General features: G+C 47.5%; 10 protein-coding genes across 11 annotated transcripts; 2 read left to right on the top strand and 8 right to left on the bottom strand.

The window, feature by feature from the left end:
- Positions 1-86: 86 nt before the first annotated feature.
- PV09_02073 (uncharacterized protein) lies at positions 87-2,386 on the bottom strand. The gene is made up of 2 exons (XM_016355061.1): positions 2,280-2,386; positions 87-2,091 (listed from the first exon to the last, which is right to left on the bottom strand). The coding sequence occupies exons 1-2, from the start codon at positions 2,360-2,362 to the stop codon at positions 672-674; spliced, it is 1,503 nt and encodes a 500-aa protein (XP_016217077.1). The 5' UTR covers positions 2,363-2,386; the 3' UTR covers positions 87-671.
- Positions 2,387-2,901: 515 nt separating this feature from the next.
- Positions 2,902-5,545, bottom strand: PV09_02072 (farnesyl-diphosphate farnesyltransferase). The gene is made up of 4 exons (XM_016355060.1): positions 5,298-5,545; positions 4,176-5,235; positions 3,939-4,121; positions 2,902-3,881 (listed from the first exon to the last, which is right to left on the bottom strand). Exons 1-4 carry the CDS (start codon positions 5,363-5,365, stop codon positions 3,747-3,749), a joined length of 1,446 nt encoding a protein of 481 aa, XP_016217076.1. The 5' UTR covers positions 5,366-5,545; the 3' UTR covers positions 2,902-3,746.
- Positions 5,546-5,631: 86 nt separating this feature from the next.
- On the bottom strand, positions 5,632-5,850 carry PV09_02071 (uncharacterized protein; the record flags this gene model as incomplete). The annotated part of the gene is made up of 1 exon (XM_016355059.1): positions 5,632-5,850. One exon carries the CDS (start codon positions 5,848-5,850, stop codon positions 5,632-5,634), a length of 219 nt encoding a protein of 72 aa, XP_016217075.1.
- Positions 5,851-6,618: 768 nt separating this feature from the next.
- On the bottom strand, positions 6,619-8,557 carry PV09_02070 (uncharacterized protein). The gene is made up of 3 exons (XM_016355058.1): positions 8,344-8,557; positions 7,054-8,284; positions 6,619-7,003 (listed from the first exon to the last, which is right to left on the bottom strand). Exons 1-3 carry the CDS (start codon positions 8,479-8,481, stop codon positions 6,666-6,668), a joined length of 1,707 nt encoding a protein of 568 aa, XP_016217074.1. The 5' UTR covers positions 8,482-8,557; the 3' UTR covers positions 6,619-6,665.
- A 442-nt stretch (positions 8,558-8,999) lies between these two features.
- Positions 9,000-12,212, top strand: PV09_02069. Of its 2 annotated transcripts, XM_016355056.1 has the most exons (5): positions 9,000-9,124; positions 9,287-9,312; positions 9,375-9,390; positions 9,440-9,512; positions 9,567-12,212. In XM_016355056.1, the coding sequence occupies exons 1-5, from the start codon at positions 9,058-9,060 to the stop codon at positions 12,061-12,063; spliced, it is 2,679 nt and encodes an 892-aa protein (XP_016217072.1). In that variant the 5' UTR covers positions 9,000-9,057; the 3' UTR covers positions 12,064-12,212. The 2 variants fall into 2 exon arrangements, with proteins under 2 accessions (XP_016217072.1, XP_016217073.1); XM_016355057.1 differs by having other exon boundaries at positions 9,000-9,390.
- On the bottom strand, positions 12,118-14,688 carry PV09_02068 (uncharacterized protein; the record flags this gene model as incomplete). Its single annotated transcript, XM_016355055.1, has 6 exons — positions 12,118-12,713; positions 12,833-13,144; positions 13,263-13,646; positions 13,695-14,333; positions 14,381-14,506; positions 14,554-14,688. 6 exons carry the CDS (start codon positions 14,686-14,688, stop codon positions 12,201-12,203), a joined length of 2,109 nt encoding a protein of 702 aa, XP_016217071.1. The 3' UTR covers positions 12,118-12,200.
- Positions 14,689-15,164: 476 nt separating this feature from the next.
- Positions 15,165-17,156, bottom strand: PV09_02067 (uncharacterized protein). The gene is made up of 2 exons (XM_016355054.1): positions 16,855-17,156; positions 15,165-16,807 (listed from the first exon to the last, which is right to left on the bottom strand). The coding sequence occupies exons 1-2, from the start codon at positions 17,036-17,038 to the stop codon at positions 15,198-15,200; spliced, it is 1,794 nt and encodes a 597-aa protein (XP_016217070.1). The 5' UTR covers positions 17,039-17,156; the 3' UTR covers positions 15,165-15,197.
- A 366-nt stretch (positions 17,157-17,522) lies between these two features.
- Positions 17,523-19,132, bottom strand: PV09_02066 (uncharacterized protein). The gene has a single exon (XM_016355053.1). It carries the CDS (start codon positions 19,121-19,123, stop codon positions 17,588-17,590), a length of 1,536 nt encoding a protein of 511 aa, XP_016217069.1. The 5' UTR covers positions 19,124-19,132; the 3' UTR covers positions 17,523-17,587.
- Positions 19,133-19,249: 117 nt separating this feature from the next.
- Positions 19,250-20,082, top strand: PV09_02065 (uncharacterized protein). Its single transcript, XM_016355052.1, has 2 exons — positions 19,250-19,719; positions 19,776-20,082. Exons 1-2 carry the CDS (start codon positions 19,417-19,419, stop codon positions 19,854-19,856), a joined length of 384 nt encoding a protein of 127 aa, XP_016217068.1. The 5' UTR covers positions 19,250-19,416; the 3' UTR covers positions 19,857-20,082.
- Positions 20,073-20,654, bottom strand: PV09_02064 (uncharacterized protein; the record flags this gene model as incomplete). The annotated part of the gene is made up of 1 exon (XM_016355051.1): positions 20,073-20,654. The coding sequence occupies one exon, from the start codon at positions 20,652-20,654 to the stop codon at positions 20,073-20,075; it is 582 nt and encodes a 193-aa protein (XP_016217067.1).
- Between the last annotated feature and the right edge of the window lie 228 nt (positions 20,655-20,882).

Below are 20,882 nucleotides of genomic sequence, written 5' to 3'. Positions count from 1 at the left end.
GAAGAAGATTTTTTGCTCATTTAATACGATGGGAACTAAGCAGTAGACGAGTCGCGAGGTGAAGGAACATGAAATGTCAAGTGTGATCGAGAAGTAATTTCTGCATATATTCATCCTATCAAGGTCATAATCACAGTAAAGTTCGTCACAACACCGACCATCTAATCATCTAAATATCGCTATTCTAACTTATGAAATGGGTTTGATATGAACCAACCCTCTCAAGGTCCAAAAAGCTTCAGATAGTACAGGTATTAGATGTTTTAAAATGTCTATACCTTTTGCTGTGGAGCCCGCTAGCGCGAAGATGATGCGAGAGACTAGAGCCTCGGTAACTACATGTGTACTTCTAATGACCCAAAAGCTCTGGCCTGATCACCGGTTAAGATCGCCCTTCGAATATGGACTAGGACAAGTGCTCGCACGAGATTTGTCAAGGATCAGCGGAATGTTACTGCATCAGCATCAACAATGCCGAAACGCAGCAAATTCCCGTGGACCGAGGACGGTATTCGCTTAGCCTAAATTTGAAAACTACTTGCACAAAAAGCGAGCTGGTTTAGATTTGGGCTTTGTAATGAAACTATGCAGCAAAGCGTAGAGCTCGATAAGAACTTGAACCTCGCTGCTTCTGGATATTTTCGCAATTACCAAATCTCTCAAAGTTCTCCTCAACTTTTTGTGCCTCTCAAATTCTTAGGTCTGGGTGGCTGTTTATGAAGGGTGGCAATTACTGCTGCAATATCGGCCTCGTACGCGCTGAATTCCTTCGGCCGCTGCACGCCCATTAACTGCGATGTCGATGAGGATTGCGCTGTATCGCCGCGAACTTCCGTAGAATGCATTTTCATGTAATCTTGGTAGACCTCATCGTAACTGGGGGCCTCTTTGCTTGACGAATATCGCTTATACAACTGATACGCCTCGGCGCAGGGGACGGGCACATTGCGTGTACTTGTGCGGGAGCGTTTGGTGACGGGTTCTCCTTCAGGGGTGCCTCGGCTGGAAAGTCGAGCGCGGGCCAAGGACTCACAGTACGCCTTTTGCTCGGGGTTTGCCTGGCATTGGGCGCAGGTGCCAGGTTTGGAAGATTTGGGTACTGACGTATTTGCGATGGCAACAGTTGCAGGTGGATCTGGATGAGGCAACGCAACTTCGATGTTGGCTTCTGCCTCGGCGCATATGCATTTCCCTCCATCCTCGCAAAACCCACATTTGTCGGATTTAGGGATGGTAGATAGCTGAGAAGTTTTGAATGCGTATGTGAAGTCGATTTCCATGTCCTCTGGGCTGGAATGGTCGCTGATCAGCTCAGGAATAGAGTTCATTCGAGAAGGTTCTGAGGTGACGGTTGGTGATAGCATGGACTCGACGGACATGGGATTTCGCTGTGAAGAGGTATTTTCCTTCGACGCAGCTTCGTCATTCTGCAAATAAGAGTCAACGCAAGGACAAGATCCATCCTTTCCGCAGTCATCGCAGCCTCCAGTTGGATTGGTGACACTTGGTGGAATGGATGCGTCTGGCCTCCCGGAGTGTCGCACAGGTTTGTTAACTTTCGACCGGAGGATGGCAGCTTCCGCACGAAGACTGTGGAGTTCATTCAAGTATTGATTGGTCTTAGCTTCGGCTTCACGCATCCGTCTCTCGCATGCAGCCAGAGTACTTAGATTAATCTCGAGCTGAGAGCGTAGATCGTGTTCGCGGCGCCTCGACTCGGTCAGCTCCGCATCCAGCCTCGCCTGAGTAGCTTGAAAGTGCGCTATGTTGTTTTTGTGAAGTTGTATCTCCTTTTCCAGACGCTCATTCTCAGTCTTCAACTCCTTGTTCTCGAGCTCCAGTTGTTGCTGGCTCAGAAGTTTTCGCTCCCGGAAGGCCCGCTGGGCAGCTCGATTTTGAGCCTTGCGCTTATTCTCTGGCTCATCGCTTGCAGGCTTACGGCCTGGTTTTGGTCGTGGCAGGATGGTTGTTATGCCGCTGGTAGGCCCGTTGCATTGCGGCACCGGGGCCTGTGGCGATTGAGGAGCAGGACTGATTGTTGTAGCGGCCGCCAGATTGGATGGTCTGATTTGGATTGTTGCTTTGAGCGGACTAGATTGTCGTCAGTTTTGGTCACGAGATGCGCGCGACTTGATGAAAATCTAGGTGCTAGACTCGGGTGAAGTAGGCACCTGAGGCGGCTCGACGACCACTAGAATAGCCTTTCGACGCTGGCGGGCAATAAATCACGCGCAAGTGGCACGGCGGAGGAAAAAATGGGAAGACAGTGCTGCACTTACATTAACCCTTTGGCAGGTAACGATGATCTCTTCTCATTGTCGTCACGCTGAGGTGCACCACGGAGAGCTGTAGAAGCGGCCATGAGGGGTCAATGGAAGCAGTCGATACAGAGCGGAGGAGCGAAAGGATCTGATAAGATGAACGCGATAAAAGTCTTCGCTCATTCTCCGAGCGTCGCTCTTGGCCCGAACTTGCCCAGCCAATCATGTTGCAGCTTTGCTGTGGCGTGACCCGGACCAAGCGGCACTGCGCGGCCGATATCCTCGCCGAAATTACCTCGACCCAGATCAGCCGGCGATGTCGGACGACTCTTGCTACATTTCCTGAGTGTTGTGACGTTTAGCCACACGTTGAACGAAAGCAGCCAATTGTGTCTGAACGGGGCAATGGGTCTATGAGCACGCATGAATTGTTGCAATCCAGACCATCATGTATGCCATGAACGGCGAGACTCAGATGTATCAATGTTCGGTCGCTTTTCCGCGTCTCAATCAGCGACTGGTTCAAATTTGCTTCTGTCGCTGGAGTCGAAGATATCGTTGATTTGGGACACTTTCCCAATTCAAACTTGGCGACCCATATATTCACTGTCATCACCAGGCACATATGCTCAGATAAGAATTGTGTACCCCAAGGATATATATATATATTGCATGTAAGGCGGTCCATAATTATTCATCTTGTCCAGCAGTGCAACGAGCGTGCACCTTGGTGGACCTAGGTTCGACTAGATGCATTCGCAGTTTAGGGAGCCTTTAACAGACTGATCACACAGCTGAGAGGTTTTCGAAGTCGAGACGACTGAGATACTCTTGAGATCTGGACGGCTGCGACGAGATGTCCCCCAGAGATGCTGAGCAAGGGGTGTGTTTAAATCACATTCACCGAGAGCATCAACACGCTAGATGTACTTCGCTGCTTTGGCCCATAAAGGCACTAGACTATGCACGCTATAAAGATCAAGAGCCATTTCCATCTGCAACCCAACGCGACATTTGCTGAATTAGAAGGTTGGAGTAGGCCTAAAATTGCCAATAAAAGCATCTCAGAACCGTTCCCGGAAAATACTCACGTTTTAGTTCAGACTCATTTGTGCAAACTAAGTCTTCGACGATTGTTCCTGAAGGAACATCGTTGGAACAGATGTGGACCGCATCGCTTTCATATCCTTCTCAATGAGTGACAGAGGCAATTGAAAGCGTCCTCAAAACGCAGTGAAGCGGAGTCATGTCGCATCTTTCATATAAGCACTTCTTCGGCACAACCACAGCCATGGACAAAGGCCGAATTGCAATTTGACATCCGTGCTAATTTGTAATATTACCTTCTTTCAACTTTGACCGACGCGTCTAACCAATATAAAATAGTCGCACAAACGTCGTTCGCTGATATTAATACGGTATGTACATAAACTCTTGTGTGTGGGAAGAAAGCCTTCTAAGCTCAGAAGAACATACATACAAATGTTAAAGCTCCCCGTGATCATGGCTCTTTGCGATGTCCGCGGCTTCCTGAAGATTAGTTGGTGGAAACAGCACTCCTTTGCGGAGCTGTTCAAACATAATGTCAAATCGTGCACCTGCGAACCAAGCAATCAAAATCTTCGAACAAGTGTTAGCGCATTTCAATATATCATGGAAGTACTTGAGGTGACTTACCATAAAGCCAGTGATAATGGTAAGGACTGCAAGTACTGCAAGGGACATATAGATAGTGTCCCAATTGGATTCCTGCTGACGTAGCCTCTCCCTCTCTTCAGCTTCTGCAGTTTTGTATGGCTTGCCTGCTGGTGCAGCTCCTGGTTTCTGCGAGGGGAAGATGGTCTCGATAAATTGCTCGATCTAGAGTATACGTCAGCTGCAAGTCTTCCGTAGCACGCCATTGTCAAGACCCACCTTTCCGCAAGCAATGCTGATGCTCAAGAAGTTTGGATCCCGGGGATCATTCTTCTTTGCAATGCTTCTTGCATACCTCCTGAATACATCACACAGAGTTTGCAGATTCTGTGTGCTATCCAACATGAGTCTGCACGCCTGGCCTTTTGTGATCTTTACATTGGTCTGGAATATGGCCGGGTTATTGAAACATGCATCAAGTGTCGCAATGGCCATGCTCTGTGGAATAGCGCAGAAGTTGAAAACACTCTGCTCTCTAAGCCCGGCGAGGTAGTACAAGCAGTCAGGAGCACGCGTGAGGGCGGTGAGGACCATCTCTGAGGATGCGTGCATAGCTTTGGTCTTGTTCTCTGGCTGCAAAAGGTCCTCAAACTTGTCTACGTACTTGGACCAGATCTCTTTGGGCCAGAAACGGCGATTGTCCTCCCAGTCCTCACGAATGTCACGCAGGATATTGACTTGCTGCAAGAATTGACCCATGGATTCATGAAGGTCTGGCCTCTCGAGCAAGACCTCATTAGCGAGCTTAGCCTCGACAAACAACCTGGTCAAACCTTCGCCCACAAGACCAGCGACATAGTGACAATACCGCTCATAGTCTTGAATGGTGTTGACACCGTTGGTATTGTGTTCTGCATTATTGCAGTACTCTGCCATGCCGTCGCCCATGCGCTTGGTGATATCTTTGATGATGGCCTGGTAGGAAGGCTTGATTTTCTTGAACTCGGTGATGACACATGAGAACTCAACAAGCAAGTCACGGTCCTTTTCTTTGACGTGGTTGCCGCTGTAACTCCACCCGTCTTTGTCCAAAACTTTGTCGAAATCGTGGAGTAGTGGCTCTTTCTCTGCCAGTGGGATCGTCATGTCATCCTCAATGGTATCCAGGCCGCGCAAGATCAGGTAGAAGAGGCAGACGGGGACGAGGAGCTCTGGATGCAGCTCCTTGATAACGGCGGCGAAACTGCGTGAGGTTTTGTCGAGAAAGTAGAAGCATCTTTTCAGTGTCTCACACTCCTTGGACTCATCGCGCTCATGGACAGGATCGTGCCACACTTTCCTGTGTATTGTGTGTCAACATGATGTACTGCTATTCAAGCCAATGTGGCAGTTAGGTAGTACCATTGGATTATGGAGCGAAGTTCGCTAGGGTGTACCAGATAGTACAACGCTTCAGCAGCTTTGCCCATCGCCTTGTTGTTTTCGAATCCAAGGAGCTCGCCCGGTGGAAGGATGCTACAGCACTTCAATTAAGCCAGATGTGCTCAGCGATATTTAGAGATATGTAAGTTGTCCAGCTCAGTCGGACACGGGATGAGGTTTTGGTTGTTTTCTCCGCATCCCAAATTTTAGCGTCGTTCTTGGGAGAGGTTGGGTCTGGTCTCCCCCTCGCGGGCCCCTGCGCCCATCATTTTAATCCTCTGGGTCCCTGCATAGTTTGTCCAAACCACGCAAATCACCACGGGCACACCGTGGCAACGACCTGTGCCATGCCAAACATCTCGATGGGTAACAGCCCGATGCCGAAGCTCGGATCGACGATGTCGTCCACATCTCTACCACTTGTGTCGAAGCGGTAATCGGCCGTGGCCATCTTTGGACATTTCACAACCATATCCCGCTGCTGCATATGCATCGTCTGACGGCTGAAAATTGGGAACACACTTCGAGGCATCACGGCATTGGTTTGACGGAGAGCTCAGACGGTTCTCTAGACTCAATGCAGAGTTACGATACTACATGTTTCGACTGAATATTCCGTAGCTACGTCGGATCCTCCCAAGGAGTTCAGCATCGCTCGTGGTTCGACTAAGCCAATTCTAAGGCCCCCATTGAACCTCAGAGAGGAGTTAGAGGCCACAAATCTAGAATTGACGTTAATTCAATGGTCCAACGAGTAGATGAAACACACACGTATCATAGTACCATCATAACGGTCAGCGATATGTCACAAGTCCACGTAATTGAAGGCTCAGTAGGAAAACGGACGCAATTGCTCATCAGCCCTTCAAGCGAGTATCTGCTAGGCCACACGTCAGGCTGCACAGAAGCATTAGCGTCTCGTAACTCAACGGCGAAATGCGAGCAGAGCCTAAATCATCATTAAAATCCTGTAGCTAGGGAAAAGCGGCGTATCAGCCTTCTTCAGGCTCCTCATGTCTAAAAATATCCCACTGAGAGGTGTTTTAAATCGTATGAGATCGCTCGTTCATTCACCTCTTCCACTAGGGCCTGTCTACATATGGGAATGACGCCAGAAAGGAATATTTGCTAAATCTTTGAGACAGGACACTCAGAGAACTGAGAGCGATTTTGCGATGGACTTTTGCTATCTTGACCTGTAGCCAAGTGAAAAAAAAAAAAAAAAAAAAAAAAACGCTGAAGGATGTAGCAAAACATTTAGCTTCGCTCGCTTATTATATGAACCAATACATCTAATAGTCTCGTCGTATGTCCTCCTCCCCATAGCTATGAAAGGGATTTGTGTCGTCAATCCTCATCCAAAGGAGCATCAACATGATTATTCAGATCCTTCACCGGATTAATGAGAAAACAGGAGGCTATTGCGGCTACAGCAGATATCACAGCAGCCGCCACATACACCCATTTGAAGCTGTTGAGGAATGCCTTTTGGAGAGCCGCAACGCCAGCGCCGATAATTTGCGGTGTCACACCTGGTATGGCTGCAATATCAGACTCTGATGCTTCACTGGCTAGTGCACCGATAAAAGCTTCGAGCGATTGTGGTGGAAGACCCAGTGGTAAAACGGCAGCAGCGATGTTAGACCCAAGTTTGCTATTAAGCTCGGAGTTGAAAATCGCGTTGTCTGGTCAATGGTAAGAATTTTATTGCTGGAGAGGAAAATGATAGACTCACAGATTCCTAGAGCTATCGAAGCTCCTAGCGAGCGAATCGAAAGCAGTATGCCACTCGTGATTGCGATAAGATGTGCCGGAGCAGAAAGCTGTGCAGCAGCTACAAGATATGTCAAGGACCAACCCAGGCCGAGACCCATGATTATTGGGTAGCCCCATGTTTTTCCAGTCTCGTTGACGTCCATTTTAGCCATAAGAGCAAAGAACACGACGTAAGCGAGGAAGGAGATGACGGTTGGCTCGCGGATCGATTTGGTGAAGTGGGAGATGACGGGGATCAGTGCGACCGCAAAGAATGTTGCAAAAAAATTCATGCAATTTCTTGCCCCTTCAATCGCCGAGCTGTTATATGCATATAGTGTTGACATCTCGAAAGGAAAGTACGAGTTATAGGCCCAGAAAATCATACCATCGAGGAAGAAGCATCCGATTGCAATGGCGAAGTTGCGATCCTTCTTAAAGAGGTCATGATCAAGGAGCCCGTGCTTTTGGAAGAAAGTTTGGTGAACCACAAGCGCCAAAATGAGCATGCCACCAACCACAATACAGGCGACGACGTGAGCGTTAGACCAAGGGTATGGTGACTCAGCCCAGGAGAGACCCATACAAAGAAGGGCAAGACCTGCAGCAAGGAGGAAGTAGGCAACCCAATCGAGCCGTCTGAATTTCTCGCTTGCAGACAACGTCTTCTGGAGTGGCATTGGTGGCGGCCAGTATAGTGTGGCAATGATGATACCTGACGCTCCCATTAAAGCCGTGATGATGTACCAGATGTTACGCCAGCCTGAAGGACTCTGGTCAATCAGCGACTGACCACCCAAAAAGGCGACGACTCCTCCAAGGCCACCAGCAGCATTCAGACCCCCTTGTGCGATTGGCCTCCACTTTCGCGGCAAGATCTCCGAGCCAACCGCGATGAGGATGGGTTGGGATATGAAGAACACGCTGGAGATAGTCTGGCCTGCAATGACCTGGCCAATACTATGGGCTCTTGCAAGGACGATGGCGCCTACGAAGCCAAACACGGAGCTTCCAACAAAGAACCATTTTCTTCCCCAATAGTCAGCGGCTTGTGAAGCTGGGGGCCCTAGAGTCGCTGTGACGATAACGATGACTTGGGAAATCCACACCGCGGAGTCGGTTGATGTGCCTACGGCTGCAGCAATCGTTCGAGCATAAGCACCCGAGCAGACGATGTCGAAAAGCTGGACGAAGTACGCAATGCACAACGCCTGTAATAATGCGTCAGCCTTGTAATCGACATAGCATGGAGCCCTAGTCATAGGCTTACAAGATACACTAGGATAGTCTTCAAACTCAGTCCGTGGAAATTGTCATCGTACACTGTCTGGGTTCTTTCCAGATCGTCGCTATACTCTCTCTTCTGTGCATTGTTGATTTTTTTCTCGTCCGGGTAGGTGGATGCCATCGTGCAACGTTTGAATCACGTCGCACGGAGAGGGCTAGAACTAAACGTTACGACAAGCGGACTGAAATGATTCACGACTTCTCCCTTCTCATATGTAAGAAAAAAGAGGCTCGTTCTATCTATCCCAATCATCAAATTTCACCCCAGAGTTTGCCCTGGGGTAATAGCAGCACATGGCCACCACGGCCTGGAAGCGTTTCGTGGTCCCGAGCTACCCTTGTAGTCTCCATGAAGAAATGCGCGTGGCAGTTTGGCATCGAAAGTCGGCAATGGAAAGTCAGCCAATAATATCCTAATGTGGACCGCCACATGAAGATGGCAGACGCGATTTTGCAAGCTAGCGCATTCTTCCCCCAACACGAGGTGTTGAACTGCCGGGGAAGTCTCCCTTTTACGTACTGTGGCGTGCGGAGATGTTAAGGGTCGTGACGGCGAATCAGAGCCGTTCACTTTCCAACCATCATATATTGGCCAGTCGGCTCCTCCACATTTTCAGAGAATCTCCAGACTCCTTCCTCCACATTTCCGAGTCTCTCGGTCTGGTCGAATTGGCAGTGTTCACGTCTCGTCGCTACTATGGACTCGGCTGCCGTTGGCCTTACCCAGCAGTCCGGGGCTTCCGGGGTTCAGAATCCATTCGTTTGCACGTGCTTTCCCCAGAAAATTTCTCGAGAACCCCTTGGCTAGGAGTTGAGGATTTTCAAGCGAGGCAGTGTTAGACATGCTTTTGCTTGTTGCTTGACTATTGCTTCAACTTCTAGTCCCAACCACGGACGGTAGTTACATGTCCTAACCAATGGCACAGGCAACATCTGTAAGAAGACGTACACGGTAGGACGTCTACGTTGCCCGTTTTGCAATCCAGCTGACTAATGTTCCACTCCTTAACTTAGAGGCTAGACCACTTGGGTAATCAAGCTCAAACTATCGCAATAACAAGAAGTTGACCGTATTTCAGGTCGACATTACCGAACACATACGGCCGAAAAGCCGTTTACATGCGACAAATGTGGGAAAAGCTTTGCTCGAGTGTAGGTTTCTATCTGTTGAGTTACCGCTTGTTCTGACATCGCTGGCACACTCAGTGATCTTCTGAGACGACATCGCAATAATCATATCGATGGAGAGGTCAAAAAAGCACCGACGCGGCACCGAACAGCTCGAGCTTGCCTCGCCTGCGCTGAAGCGAAGTTAAAATGTAGTGATTCTAGACCATGTGAACGTTGTAGTTCCAAGGGTCTTTCCTGCGAAACAGGCGCTGCGCCAACTCGTCAACCAAACGACATGAATTCTCCAAGGACTCAGAGCATCTCAGAAACCTACGAAGACCATGAGCAAAACGCGAACTCGACAACAGTCCATCCTGCTGTTGGGCAATTTCCGCAAATGCAGACCCCGAACTCTTCAATTGGAGGTCAGAATGCCCCACCACTGCTCACACCAACGAGTGCTATTTCAAACGTGATGGATCAATCGATAAATGCGCAGCCTATAATGGAGCACCCTGTAGCGGCTATTAACTTCGACCTACCGTATGATCTAGAGGACTTCAACGACTTTGACACGACGATGGGCAGCTTTCTCAAGGACATAATGGCACCTGTAGCTTCCAGTACTTTTGAAGTAGACGATACCATGATGCCCGATGTGTTAGATTTCACATTTGATGATTTCATGGACTATCCGCTTGGTATATTGGATCGCAGCATTGGATCTCAGGTCGTACCTCAAACATCACTTCAACAAAGGAGCAGCGACAATTCTCGAAGTCATGGACCAAGTGGAACTTTGACTCCTAATGTACGAAAAGCCGCAGATCTTGGTCAGCAAGCGTTTCGAGAGTCTATGTGGTTATGGACTCCAGGGAAAGAAGACCGACGAACAGCAGATCAAGCATTCTTGACACTTCCGTCGTATGCTATCACGGAAGCTCGATCCCCAGATGCCCCATTTCCTTGTCATCTATCGCTAGCAACTCGTGATCGGTTGCTCGCTTGCATCCTAAGATTTTGTGAGCGTGATGTACAACGACAAATTGTCGCCCGATTTCCATCGACCGAATTGCTTTCTGCTATCATCGAAACTTTTACTGCTTATCATGGAAAACAAGTCCTATCATGGATACACCTACCTACTCTGGACTTTGAGGAGCTTCGAGAGGAGCTTCTACTTTCACTCATTGCATCTGGCGCTGCACGGTCTAGACATCCTGACGTTCGTAAACTAGGCTTTGCGATGCAGGAGACAGCTCGACATGCTGTTGCGGACATGTTCGAAGAGGACAACAGGAATACAAGAGAGCTCCGTGCAATGCAAACAAACGCCCTGCACCTTCAGGTCGGCATGTGGTCAGGAATTCGTCGCAAGATCGAAATAGCGGAAAGCTTCATGCTACCATTCATCACTATGCTCCGAAGAGCTGGTCGTTTTCGCCGGAAGACTGGGTCACTTCCTGAGCATAGCGATGATCCAACTGCAAATGAAGTACGATGGCGACAATGGATGGAAAATGAATCTATGAAAAGACTTGCATTCCATGCTCTATATGAAGATACGTGCATCTCGATATCTCTTCTAAGCCCGCCTCTAATCAACCCTTTGGAGATCCTGCTTGAGCTACCATGTCCGAAAGATTTATGGGAAGCCCCTTCAGCGGACGATTGGAGACGTGTTCTTCTGGCAAATCCTGCTCTCTCGAGTACAAGAGCTCCAACATTTCGATCTTGCCTGGCAGACATTGGTTTCTTGACCAACAATCAGGCTTTAGTTGACGCACAAATGAGTTTCATGCTGGTTGTTTGCTCTGTCTGGTCACGTGTTTGGCATTGGCGACAGATGAAAGCGATGTCCACCATTTCCAGCAATACCAATGCACTTCCGGTATCATCCTACCATCAAGAGCTTGTCAACATGTGCAAACAGTTGTCGCTCAGTGATGCGGATATTCAGGGTGGCATCGGAGCACATCCTTTTTTGTTGCTTGAAGTATGTCAGTTGCACTTACATGTTTCGTTGGAAGACATTCAACTCTTCGCAGGAAAAGAAGGGCATGAGGAAGCAAGAAAAACCGTGGCTTCTCTGCGCTCATGGACGAAACTGTCAGACGCACGTCAAGCAATATATCATGCCGGCCAGATCTTGAAACATGCATCGCGATACCCTTTTGGCTTCTTGACTGGATTTCCCGCTATTGCGGTGTATCACGCAAGCCTCGTCCTTTGGGCATATGCTGTGTTGACAGAACCAGAATCAGTTTTGCAGTCTTGTAATGAGGCTTCACCTTCGTTACGCGAATTCGAGCTTGTAGTGCTTGACGGTGAGCAGTCGCCCGGCATCACTCAGCGATTTCTCATGCTAGGCAAGGGAAGGCCTTGCATACATGCGTATAAGAGCCACCACGAGCCAGAAGATGGTGGTGTCACATTTCTCACTGACCCAATGGGCGTTATGGAGAGCATTACAAATCTTTTGGCCAGTAAAAATGGCACCGAATATGAGATGCCTCCAATTGTCAGTAACCTGGTTAAGCTTATGCAGTCACTTGGAAAGGCGGCACATGCTATGAAAAGGAGCAAGGCTTGATGTCAGCAAACCACTTGTTGCTGCTTCATTTTAAATGTATAAAATTTGTATTAATATTCTGAAGCCTTTGCAATGACACAAGCTCTTGCCACTAGATTACCCTTTTCCTACATCAATCAACGTCAAAGTCGTACGGCTCAGGCTTTCACAACGTGACCCATATCTGCAACCCCTGTTCCTTCAATGATCCGAGCCTCTACGATCTCATAGATTGGTATTTCTGCCAGTCGTGAAGTGATGTAATGTAATGTAGGTAGGCTATGCTCATCTCCCGCTTTGATGGAGATGCACGCGTTTTTAGCCTTAAATACCCGCTTAATGTTTGGTTTCGGGTTTGCGTCTGCAAAACGGTCCAGGACAACAGTCTCCACGACAGGCTGCCCCTTCTTTTCCTTACCTACGTCTGGGAAATATCTCACTGCGAGAATTCCTTCGCCAGCATCGCTCCCACCCATAAGGCCTTCCTTTTCCTCACTTTTGACTTCCTCGAGACCTTCCCATTCAAAGATGCCCCATTCCGCTCCGCGCCACGATGTCTTGACAATTTGAGAACTCGTGCCTCTTGTCTTGTCAATGTCGCAGAAGAGTTTCGGCATGCCCAATTCATCACGACCGGTGATGATCGGGTCCGTCAGTGACTCAAATAAAACCTATTTATCTCATCAGTGTTCGTTAAGATGCATTTGAGAGAGAATCGATCGTGTTTTGCAGTGGATTCTTGAAGCGGTCTACTGCTTGATGTAACATGCGTTGAAGCTTATGAACTTACCGGAAGATGCAACCCATTAATTACTTTACCACTATCTGTGGTATACTGTACTCCGTGCATAATTAGACCGAGGAAATTGTACCCCTTGTCTCCCAGCCATTCCATTCTGTCTAGTGTAGTCTGCGTTATCGACGCATATGCAACTGTCGCCGGTGAGGCAAACTTCCATTGCTTTGAACCTGGAGGAAAGAGATTCTGGAGCACCGTTCTCGAAGTTTTGAATTTGATCGAGGACGTGACAAAAGTTGAATTGGTCCCGTCTCTCGGAGTGCCATCCACTTTCTGCCTAGGGCCTGGTGCTGGGCCGAATCCCTATAAATCATCAGCATGTTGAGTAATAGATTCATGGCATCGGTAACGTAACGAAGATACCACTACCGGATTTGCAAGAGAAAAAGAAAAGCGTCGTATAGAGACGTATGTGACTTACAACTGGCATTCTCCAATATGATGGTGGTTGTTTTGACCACTTCCACTCGCGCAGTCTCTGTGTCGAATTATCAAACTCATCGAAGCCGAAATTGTAAGCAGTAATTGATTCGTAATCAACTTTGGAGGTTTGTCCAGGCGCAAGATCCTCGCCAGAGAGACGAGTAAAGTGTTGAAGCTTATCTGCTCTTTCTTTGCGAATCTGCTCATAAAGTTTTAATCTCTCCTCAACTTGATCAGGCTTAACGCCGTTTTCAAGAACAATTCCGAGAGCTACGGCGTCTTCAATGGCAACTGCACCACCTTGACCTTGGTGTGGCAGGAATGGATGAACCGCATCGCCCAAAAGAGCCAGACGACCTGTCGTCCAGTTTTCCATTGTGTCCTAAGCCTTATCAGCTCAGAGAATTGAATATGAAGCTTCGCGTCATACCATATCAAGCAGTCTCCAAAGCTTCAATGAATCCTCGTCCGCCTTGGCCAATATTGCTCGGAAGTCCTCGTGATAGTCTTTATAAACCCTCAGTAGCATCTCCCTCGTTGCCATATTGTTCCAATCTCCAGATGAATCAGCGGCTGTTTCTCCCTCGGGATGTATGCACACCAAATTCAGCAAGGTGTTGTTGCTAGTCGGATACATGACCATTCTTCTGTCTGAATGCATGATCATGACTAGGTTTCCGTCTTCAGAAGCGTATTTTTGCGTCTGTGGATCGTCCAGAACCTTTTGGCGTGGGATGAGAAACCGAAAGGCGCTTTTGCCGCTGCTGTAAGGTTTTTTGTCGCAAGACTTTACAAATTTTCGCGTCACAGAGTGGACTCCATCGGCTCCAACAATAACATCGCCTACATCCTTGCTACCATCACGAAGAATGACTGTCCCCGACTCAGGATCGACTTCCGATACTGGTGATGAAAGTTGCAACTTTACTCCAGATTTCAGCGCGGCATCTTTAAGGCTATTGTGAAGAGTGATACGATGGCCGAGAACCCATGGGTGCTTCCACATGTGACTCGTCTTCGTCATGTCACCAGCTCCTGTAGAATGTCCAGAAGACGTGTACCATGAGAGCTAATAATTCTTAGCTTCGGACATGAAATTGGATCTCCTTATCTTACTTTTTTGCATAGATTCGCTCCTGTTGCTGGTATATCAATTCCCATACGTTCCAAAAGACCGTACACATTTGGTGGTATGTGTATTGCAGCTCCCAATTCAGTTGCAAACTTGCTTGACTCATAGATCTAAATGAAGTGAGTGCCAAATGCACATGCATAGTAATCTTCCTTACCGTGACATTGTGTCCCTGCTTTCTAAGATTGATTGCGGCTGATAAACCACCAATGCCGGCTCCTACGATGATAATCCTGAGACCGTCGGTGACGGTATGGTTCTTGGTTCCATTCACTTGCTCGTCTAGAGCCATGTTAATAACGCGAAACTCACGTAGCCTTACGTTTGAGGAATCAAGGAGTCAAAATTTCAAATAGTTCAAGCAGTCCAAAGAACACTTTCGAGGAATGCTTTCGCGGAGACATCCTCATATTTACCGCCGTATTTTTTTATCTTGGTCCTATGCTCTCTCCCGTCAATCCCCGCATCTGGTCATTTGGCCAGTATTAGAGGACCTGGTCATCTACTCCACATTTACTGAAATTCTCAGCGCCTTCTTGCAGGACGTGCTAGGCTTGCCGACGCAGACCACATCTTTCCGATTGGGTGGTCTCCGGATTACCCGATCATGTGATGATGCATGACTCTTTCAAAGTGGACAAGATATGCGCTCCACGGTGCTTTGCGAAGGAATTTCATAGACATTAAGACTATGCGGCATCTTCAAGAATTTTTTGGGAAGTCAAACATGTTTAATGTCCTGAAGTTGCAAGCTTTCTAGCTAGAAATATTCCATTCAGTTCTCTGCTAAATATTTCTATGCTAATTTGGTATGATTGGTAGAACAACGTAGTTTTCGAACTTTGGACCAAAGTGGATATGGTTCAAACCATTGAACTTTTCCTCCGTCCTATCTTTCTCTCCGCGATGAGTGAAAATACCACTGCCTTGAGTATCGCCGGAGCTAACCTCGAAAACTAGTCTCGCACCTTTTTCCATGACTACATTTGTCGGCCAAATCTCAATATCTACAGGATATACTTCGCCAGGAAGCACCGGGAGTACATCCGTAGAGAAATAGTCTCGATAAGGTAGATACGAGCGATGCTTGTGATGAGACTCATTCACCTTGCGTAGAGATACGCGAAGCCAGCCTTTGCAAAGCGGAACAGGATCACCAGCCGTTCCAGTGTAAAACACCTCCTTTCCTGTTGCAGAAATGTGTCTCAACGTGACGAAAAGATCAATATCTGATGGAACGGTTTTGCTTCCAATATACGGAGTCACTGAGACGTTGAGATGAGCCACGATATGGCCAGTGATCTCTGTCTCTTCTGTAACTGGATCCGTGGTAAACGATACTAGCTGTGGATTTTCGAGGCTTCCGAGTGCTGGATATGAAAGCTTCAAGGGATATTGTTCTTTTGCCTTCATCTCATCCGTTATCAAGGATTTGTTCGAAGTCAGATAGAATTTCGTGTACTGTGTTCGTTCGATAGGCCAAGAGCTCTCGGTACGTCTAGGGAAAGCGCGTTCTTTCTCCGGATCATTGAAACCCACGTCTCCTTTCCTCAGCACTATATCCACCGGAGGTAACTTACCAGGCACGGACCAGCCCATTCTATCCTCCCCTTTCAAGAATGCATCCATGAAGCTACGCTGAATCTCGACTTCCTCGTGATAGTAAAATGGTAAATCGTGACGGCCAACAATACATCTGAGATATTTGAACTTCGACCCCGCGTGAGTATAACCCTCAATATTACCTCTCAGATGTAGCAATATCCCGCCCCAATTCGCGACACTCAATAATGGAACTTCGATGTTTCCCAGATCATATTCTTTGGATGCATAGTATGGTTGGTCTCGGAAGAAGTTGTTCGCATTGTCGATGTTCTGATCGTTCCGAGAAGCGGCGCGTTCTTCCTCGCTCAAATCACCCTCGATGGTGTCTGGACCCCAATTACTTGCTTTTCTTCCTGGTCGTCCATATTGATTCGTAATCACTTGTCTATTCCACCAGAATCTGATAAAGGAATCACTCAGGATTCCCCCATGCCGGCAACGATCCCTATAGTAATCAGACATTCCCTCCCATGGAATAATCGCAGCAAGGCCCTTTGGACGTAGAGCCGCAACCCGCCATTGACTACCGGCGTAATACGATATTCCCAGCAATCCTACTTTCCCAGATGACCAAGGCTGCTCTGCTGCCCATTCCACTGCATCATAGAAACACTCGGAAGTACCTTTTGACATAGTATCGAGAACACCAGGAGATTGGCCGAGACCACGTTCGTCAACTCGGACCACTGCATATCCATTCGATGTCCAGTACTTTGGGTCCGGCGTCTCCCATGCAGAATGTTCTGACTTGTGTTCCGGATTCACTTCACTGTAGGATTTTGGATGAAAATCCGAGTAATGTATGTCTTAAAACCTGTTAGCTTTCGATACATACCGGGATTCCTCAACCTGCCTTTTCCATATGGCCCGTAGGTCATTAGGACAGGATACTTGTCCTGTGCATTTCCTTTAGGAAGATAGATATTACAGCGCACAACACCTTCACTGCTTTTTAAAGGTATACTGACATTTTGTCTGAAGATATAGCTAAAGGAAGTAGTGTCTTCAGTAGACAAATCTCGTATGATATTGGGCATGTTTTGAATGTGGAGTCAAAATCCTAACAAATCCTTCAAGTTGATGTGAGCTGAAAACAATTCTTTCTCAAATGCGCAGGACGTGTTCCTTTTACTACATCCAATTTTTGGCACATAGCTACCCCTGTTTCGGAGTGAATGTTGCATTTAAGCTATGTTCGGCTCATTGTATCCACAGTGGGAGTTTGTGACAGGAAAAATGGACCAGCCAATGCGTTGGCCAATCGGCTGATGTGGAGAGTCCTTGGTCTACTGTTCCGCGAAGTGTAGACGCAAGCAAGGTCACTGCTCGTTCCGGACTTAACCTGGAACCAGAAGCCGAAGATCACAACGCAAAATTATGAGAGTAGTTGACTCATTTATGCCCGAAGCCAAGCAGTCAGGCATATTAAAGACCAAATACGGAATAGAGCTTAGGGTCATGGAACCTGCTGAATCAGTACTAATATTACAGAAAAAGTAATTAAGTTAAAGTTTTCAACATGAAGAATTCGACATTTTTTTCGGCACTTCAAATTCAACGACTAAGATTACATCTACGTAGGAAAGCTATTTATGGAACATGGAAACAACTGTAGGATACCCGAACTTGACTCCGCAAATCGTTCCTGCTACAACTCCGCACAGAATAAAGCTAGCATTGAAGAGGAATCCTTGCTCGAAGAACCCAATCTTTGGACCCCACGGCTCTTTCATCTGTTTGAGAGTGACGTTGTATAATGTTTCAAAATGTTTTCGTTGCCTTGAGCCAGCATGAGATATGAAATCATCGATTGCTTTCGAGCTAGGGGTCTTATTGATAACTGTGGGAGACGGTGTTGAAAACATTTCGGTCGTATATCGAGGATGAACTGAGGGGTAAAACCCGTTTGGAGCAGCATACCCAACGAGCAACTCGGCCGGAATATGATTCACGAAGGATGCTGAAGACCTAACAAATTGGGTAATATACTTGCCTGCAGGAGGAGCAGCATAAACGTAATTTGCGAGAAGCGTATTTTCTCCAGAATTCAGCAGATCTATGGCATCGTCCATACTCGAGATAGGGAGAATGATCAGTGTTGGTGTCGTAATCTTTTGTACGAGCAGCTGGAGGTCTCGCGATCGAAGTAAAACGACTTTACCTCTGTCCCCAGAGACTAATGTCGTTCCAATCTTCTCAAGGGTTTTGTCAAGCTCCGTTTCTGCAGCACCGTTTCCGCGGTTTGAGGATGTACCGTTAACTCCCTGCGATAAATATCGCAAGCCAACCTCTACCACGGCTTCGCTAAACTCTTTTATCTTGAACTCATTGACCAGCACAATATCCGGAGCATATGAAGACGAGCCTCCGAATGCAAAACGTGCCTGGACCAAGTCTCTTGCAGCGACCCTCATGTCTCCACTTCTGTCCACAATGGCAGCAGTGCGTGAGTTTGGACAACAAATACGTCTAAAGCTACTCGTAGCACTGGCCGGTGACTGAGCTTCGAAGAGGAGACCTCTGTTCTGTTGAAATTTAGGATCAAACGGGTCTCGGTCAACATACGCAAAAGTTTCAGCAGATAAGGCCTTGTGAAGGATTTTCTCCAGTTGTGATACCAGGGAATTTCCTTGAGATGATCTTTGTAGTAGTACTGCATTGCCAGAAGCGATTGCTGCTGCAATGGGAACGATCGTTGCGTAGAGTGATCCGCGTTTAGGAGGCACTATGTATGCGTATCCGTAAGGCGAGCGCTGATTCTTGTAGTCTTTCGAATTTGCAATGGAATACTCCTCTTCGTTGCATATTTGAGGGTCACAGCGGTCATGAAACGTCTTGATAGCATCCAGAGTCAAAGTATATTCGACCGTGGCTTCGGGTTTCGAAAGTGCCAAAGTATCGTACAAGGCGTCAAGTAAGGCTTCCCGCTTGGCGGATAAATTTGTGTGGAGAGAAGCAAGTTGTCTTTCTCGATATCTTGGAGTGATTGCTATGCCGTCTGTGATAGATGAGCGCAAAGCTTTCGTGTTTGACGCCATGTTGATGTCAAGGCTTGGACGACCAGCAAAATGAGAAGCAACGTGCGAGGTCACTTCAGAATATCTGCATGAGCCGCTTCGCATATAAGATTGAAACTAGAGTCTCTCGGCTAAATGACCTCTGAAATTCAATCTATCCAATAATACTCCAGGAACTCCGCAGCTGTGAAGTTCACGCCACATTCGAGCGTTCTCGGGACCACATTCTGACATAACTCGGCCGATCAACGTTGTCGTAACGTGATGCACGGCTTCAAACTGGATCGATCTGCAGGTGATTATTGTATCTTTTAGTGGTGACTCCAGCATAGTTTTGCTCTTGACTTGAGTTTAAATCGCTTGATTTGTCAACACATTCGTCACCGGTCAAAGCCAATATGAGTGAAACAACGACTACAGCAACAATTACAGCAAGACAACCAGTTTTGCAAGTTCTTGCAGATTACGAACTCACACATACCGGGGAAGAAGCTCAGAACTCTACGGATGCACTTTCAAACTCACCTTCTGAGACAAATGAAATCAAAGAAAACCCGGACTGGTGGCCAGAAGATTACAACGCGATTCCCCCGTATCGACCCATCAACTACCATTTAGATAGAGAGAGTCGACCCTGGGCACAACCCGGTATTGAGACTGCTTTCGTGTGGACAATGCTTAATGGGGTTGGCATAATTGCGGTTTGTCATTCTGGATGACTGAAATAAAAATCGATCACTGTACTAAGAGTTCACAGTTCTCCAGTAAGGTCTGGCGCCAAACAGGTGGGAGGCTGAACGATAAGATATTCCGATTTTCCATAGGTGGTGAACGATAGGGTGTGAAATGCAGAGAACCAAACAGCAAAGCAAAATTAAGATAGAAACAGACGTTTGCGGTCAGGAGGATATGGATTCCAAGAACTGTAGGATTTGCGCAACACAGGAGCCTTGAAGTGAAATACTAGATGCTGCCAATAGCTAGTCTTGATGAACGAAGCTTAAGCTGTACTTATCCCATTTGTAATGATCAGCTACCCGTGTAATGCTAGAGCCTAACCCGATTTCCGCACATTTTGCATATCGCCCAGATCCTCGCCCAGCTGTTTGCCATCGATCGTAATAGGCTCGGCTTCTAGCAGCACGTATAGCATCCTCGCCCAAGACGTTGAGCTTGCGTTTCGCCATGCATGATTGGTACCTCTTTGCACGCTGATGTCTCCGCGGCGCATAAGCTTCTCCTCGCCGGAATCAAGCACCAAGTACACCTCGCCCTCAAGAACGACACCGTAATCGAGACTGACGGTCCGATGCATTGGACTAGTCAACCCAGGTCCCATATCTACCACACGCAGTACAGACCCGCCAGGTACTATAAGCCCTGGTTTTTCAACTAGATATTTTTGGTAATCTGTGATATCCTGATTATTTTCGAAGGAAACAGGAAATCGGCTAGTAGTGTAGTTTAAGGAGAAGTGTGCCTCCTTTCCCTCGCCTTCTCCGATGACTTGCCACTGTTGTTCCTCGTCTATTGCTGTGCTAAAAACTGCTTTGCCGTTCGAGTCGTGGTCAGTAATGATCCGATAGGTTTTTGGCAATCCATTGGGACGTTTCTCTAGTGGTCGTTCTTGCGCCATTTTTGGAGGCAGAGTGTCAACAGACTGGTCAAGGTGAAGGCTCAATTGGTATGTCTTAAGAAGGGGCAATGATCTAGAATCGAGTGTGCGCTATGAACGTTCCACTTAATTTAATACATTCACAGATCATCCGTCACATGAGTCCCACATAGGTGACAGGCGCATTACTACTCGACCTCTGTGGAGCGGCCGACCTCGTGAGGGGTGTGTTCAAGGGATTACCATATT

Source organism: Verruconis gallopava, assembly GCF_000836295.1.
Source record: "Verruconis gallopava strain CBS 43764 unplaced genomic scaffold supercont1.5, whole genome shotgun sequence".
NCBI classification, from domain to species: Eukaryota; Fungi; Ascomycota; class Dothideomycetes; order Venturiales; family Sympoventuriaceae; genus Verruconis; species Verruconis gallopava.
Note: the sequence above shows the minus strand (reverse complement) of the source record. Positions and strands in the feature narration are given on the sequence as shown.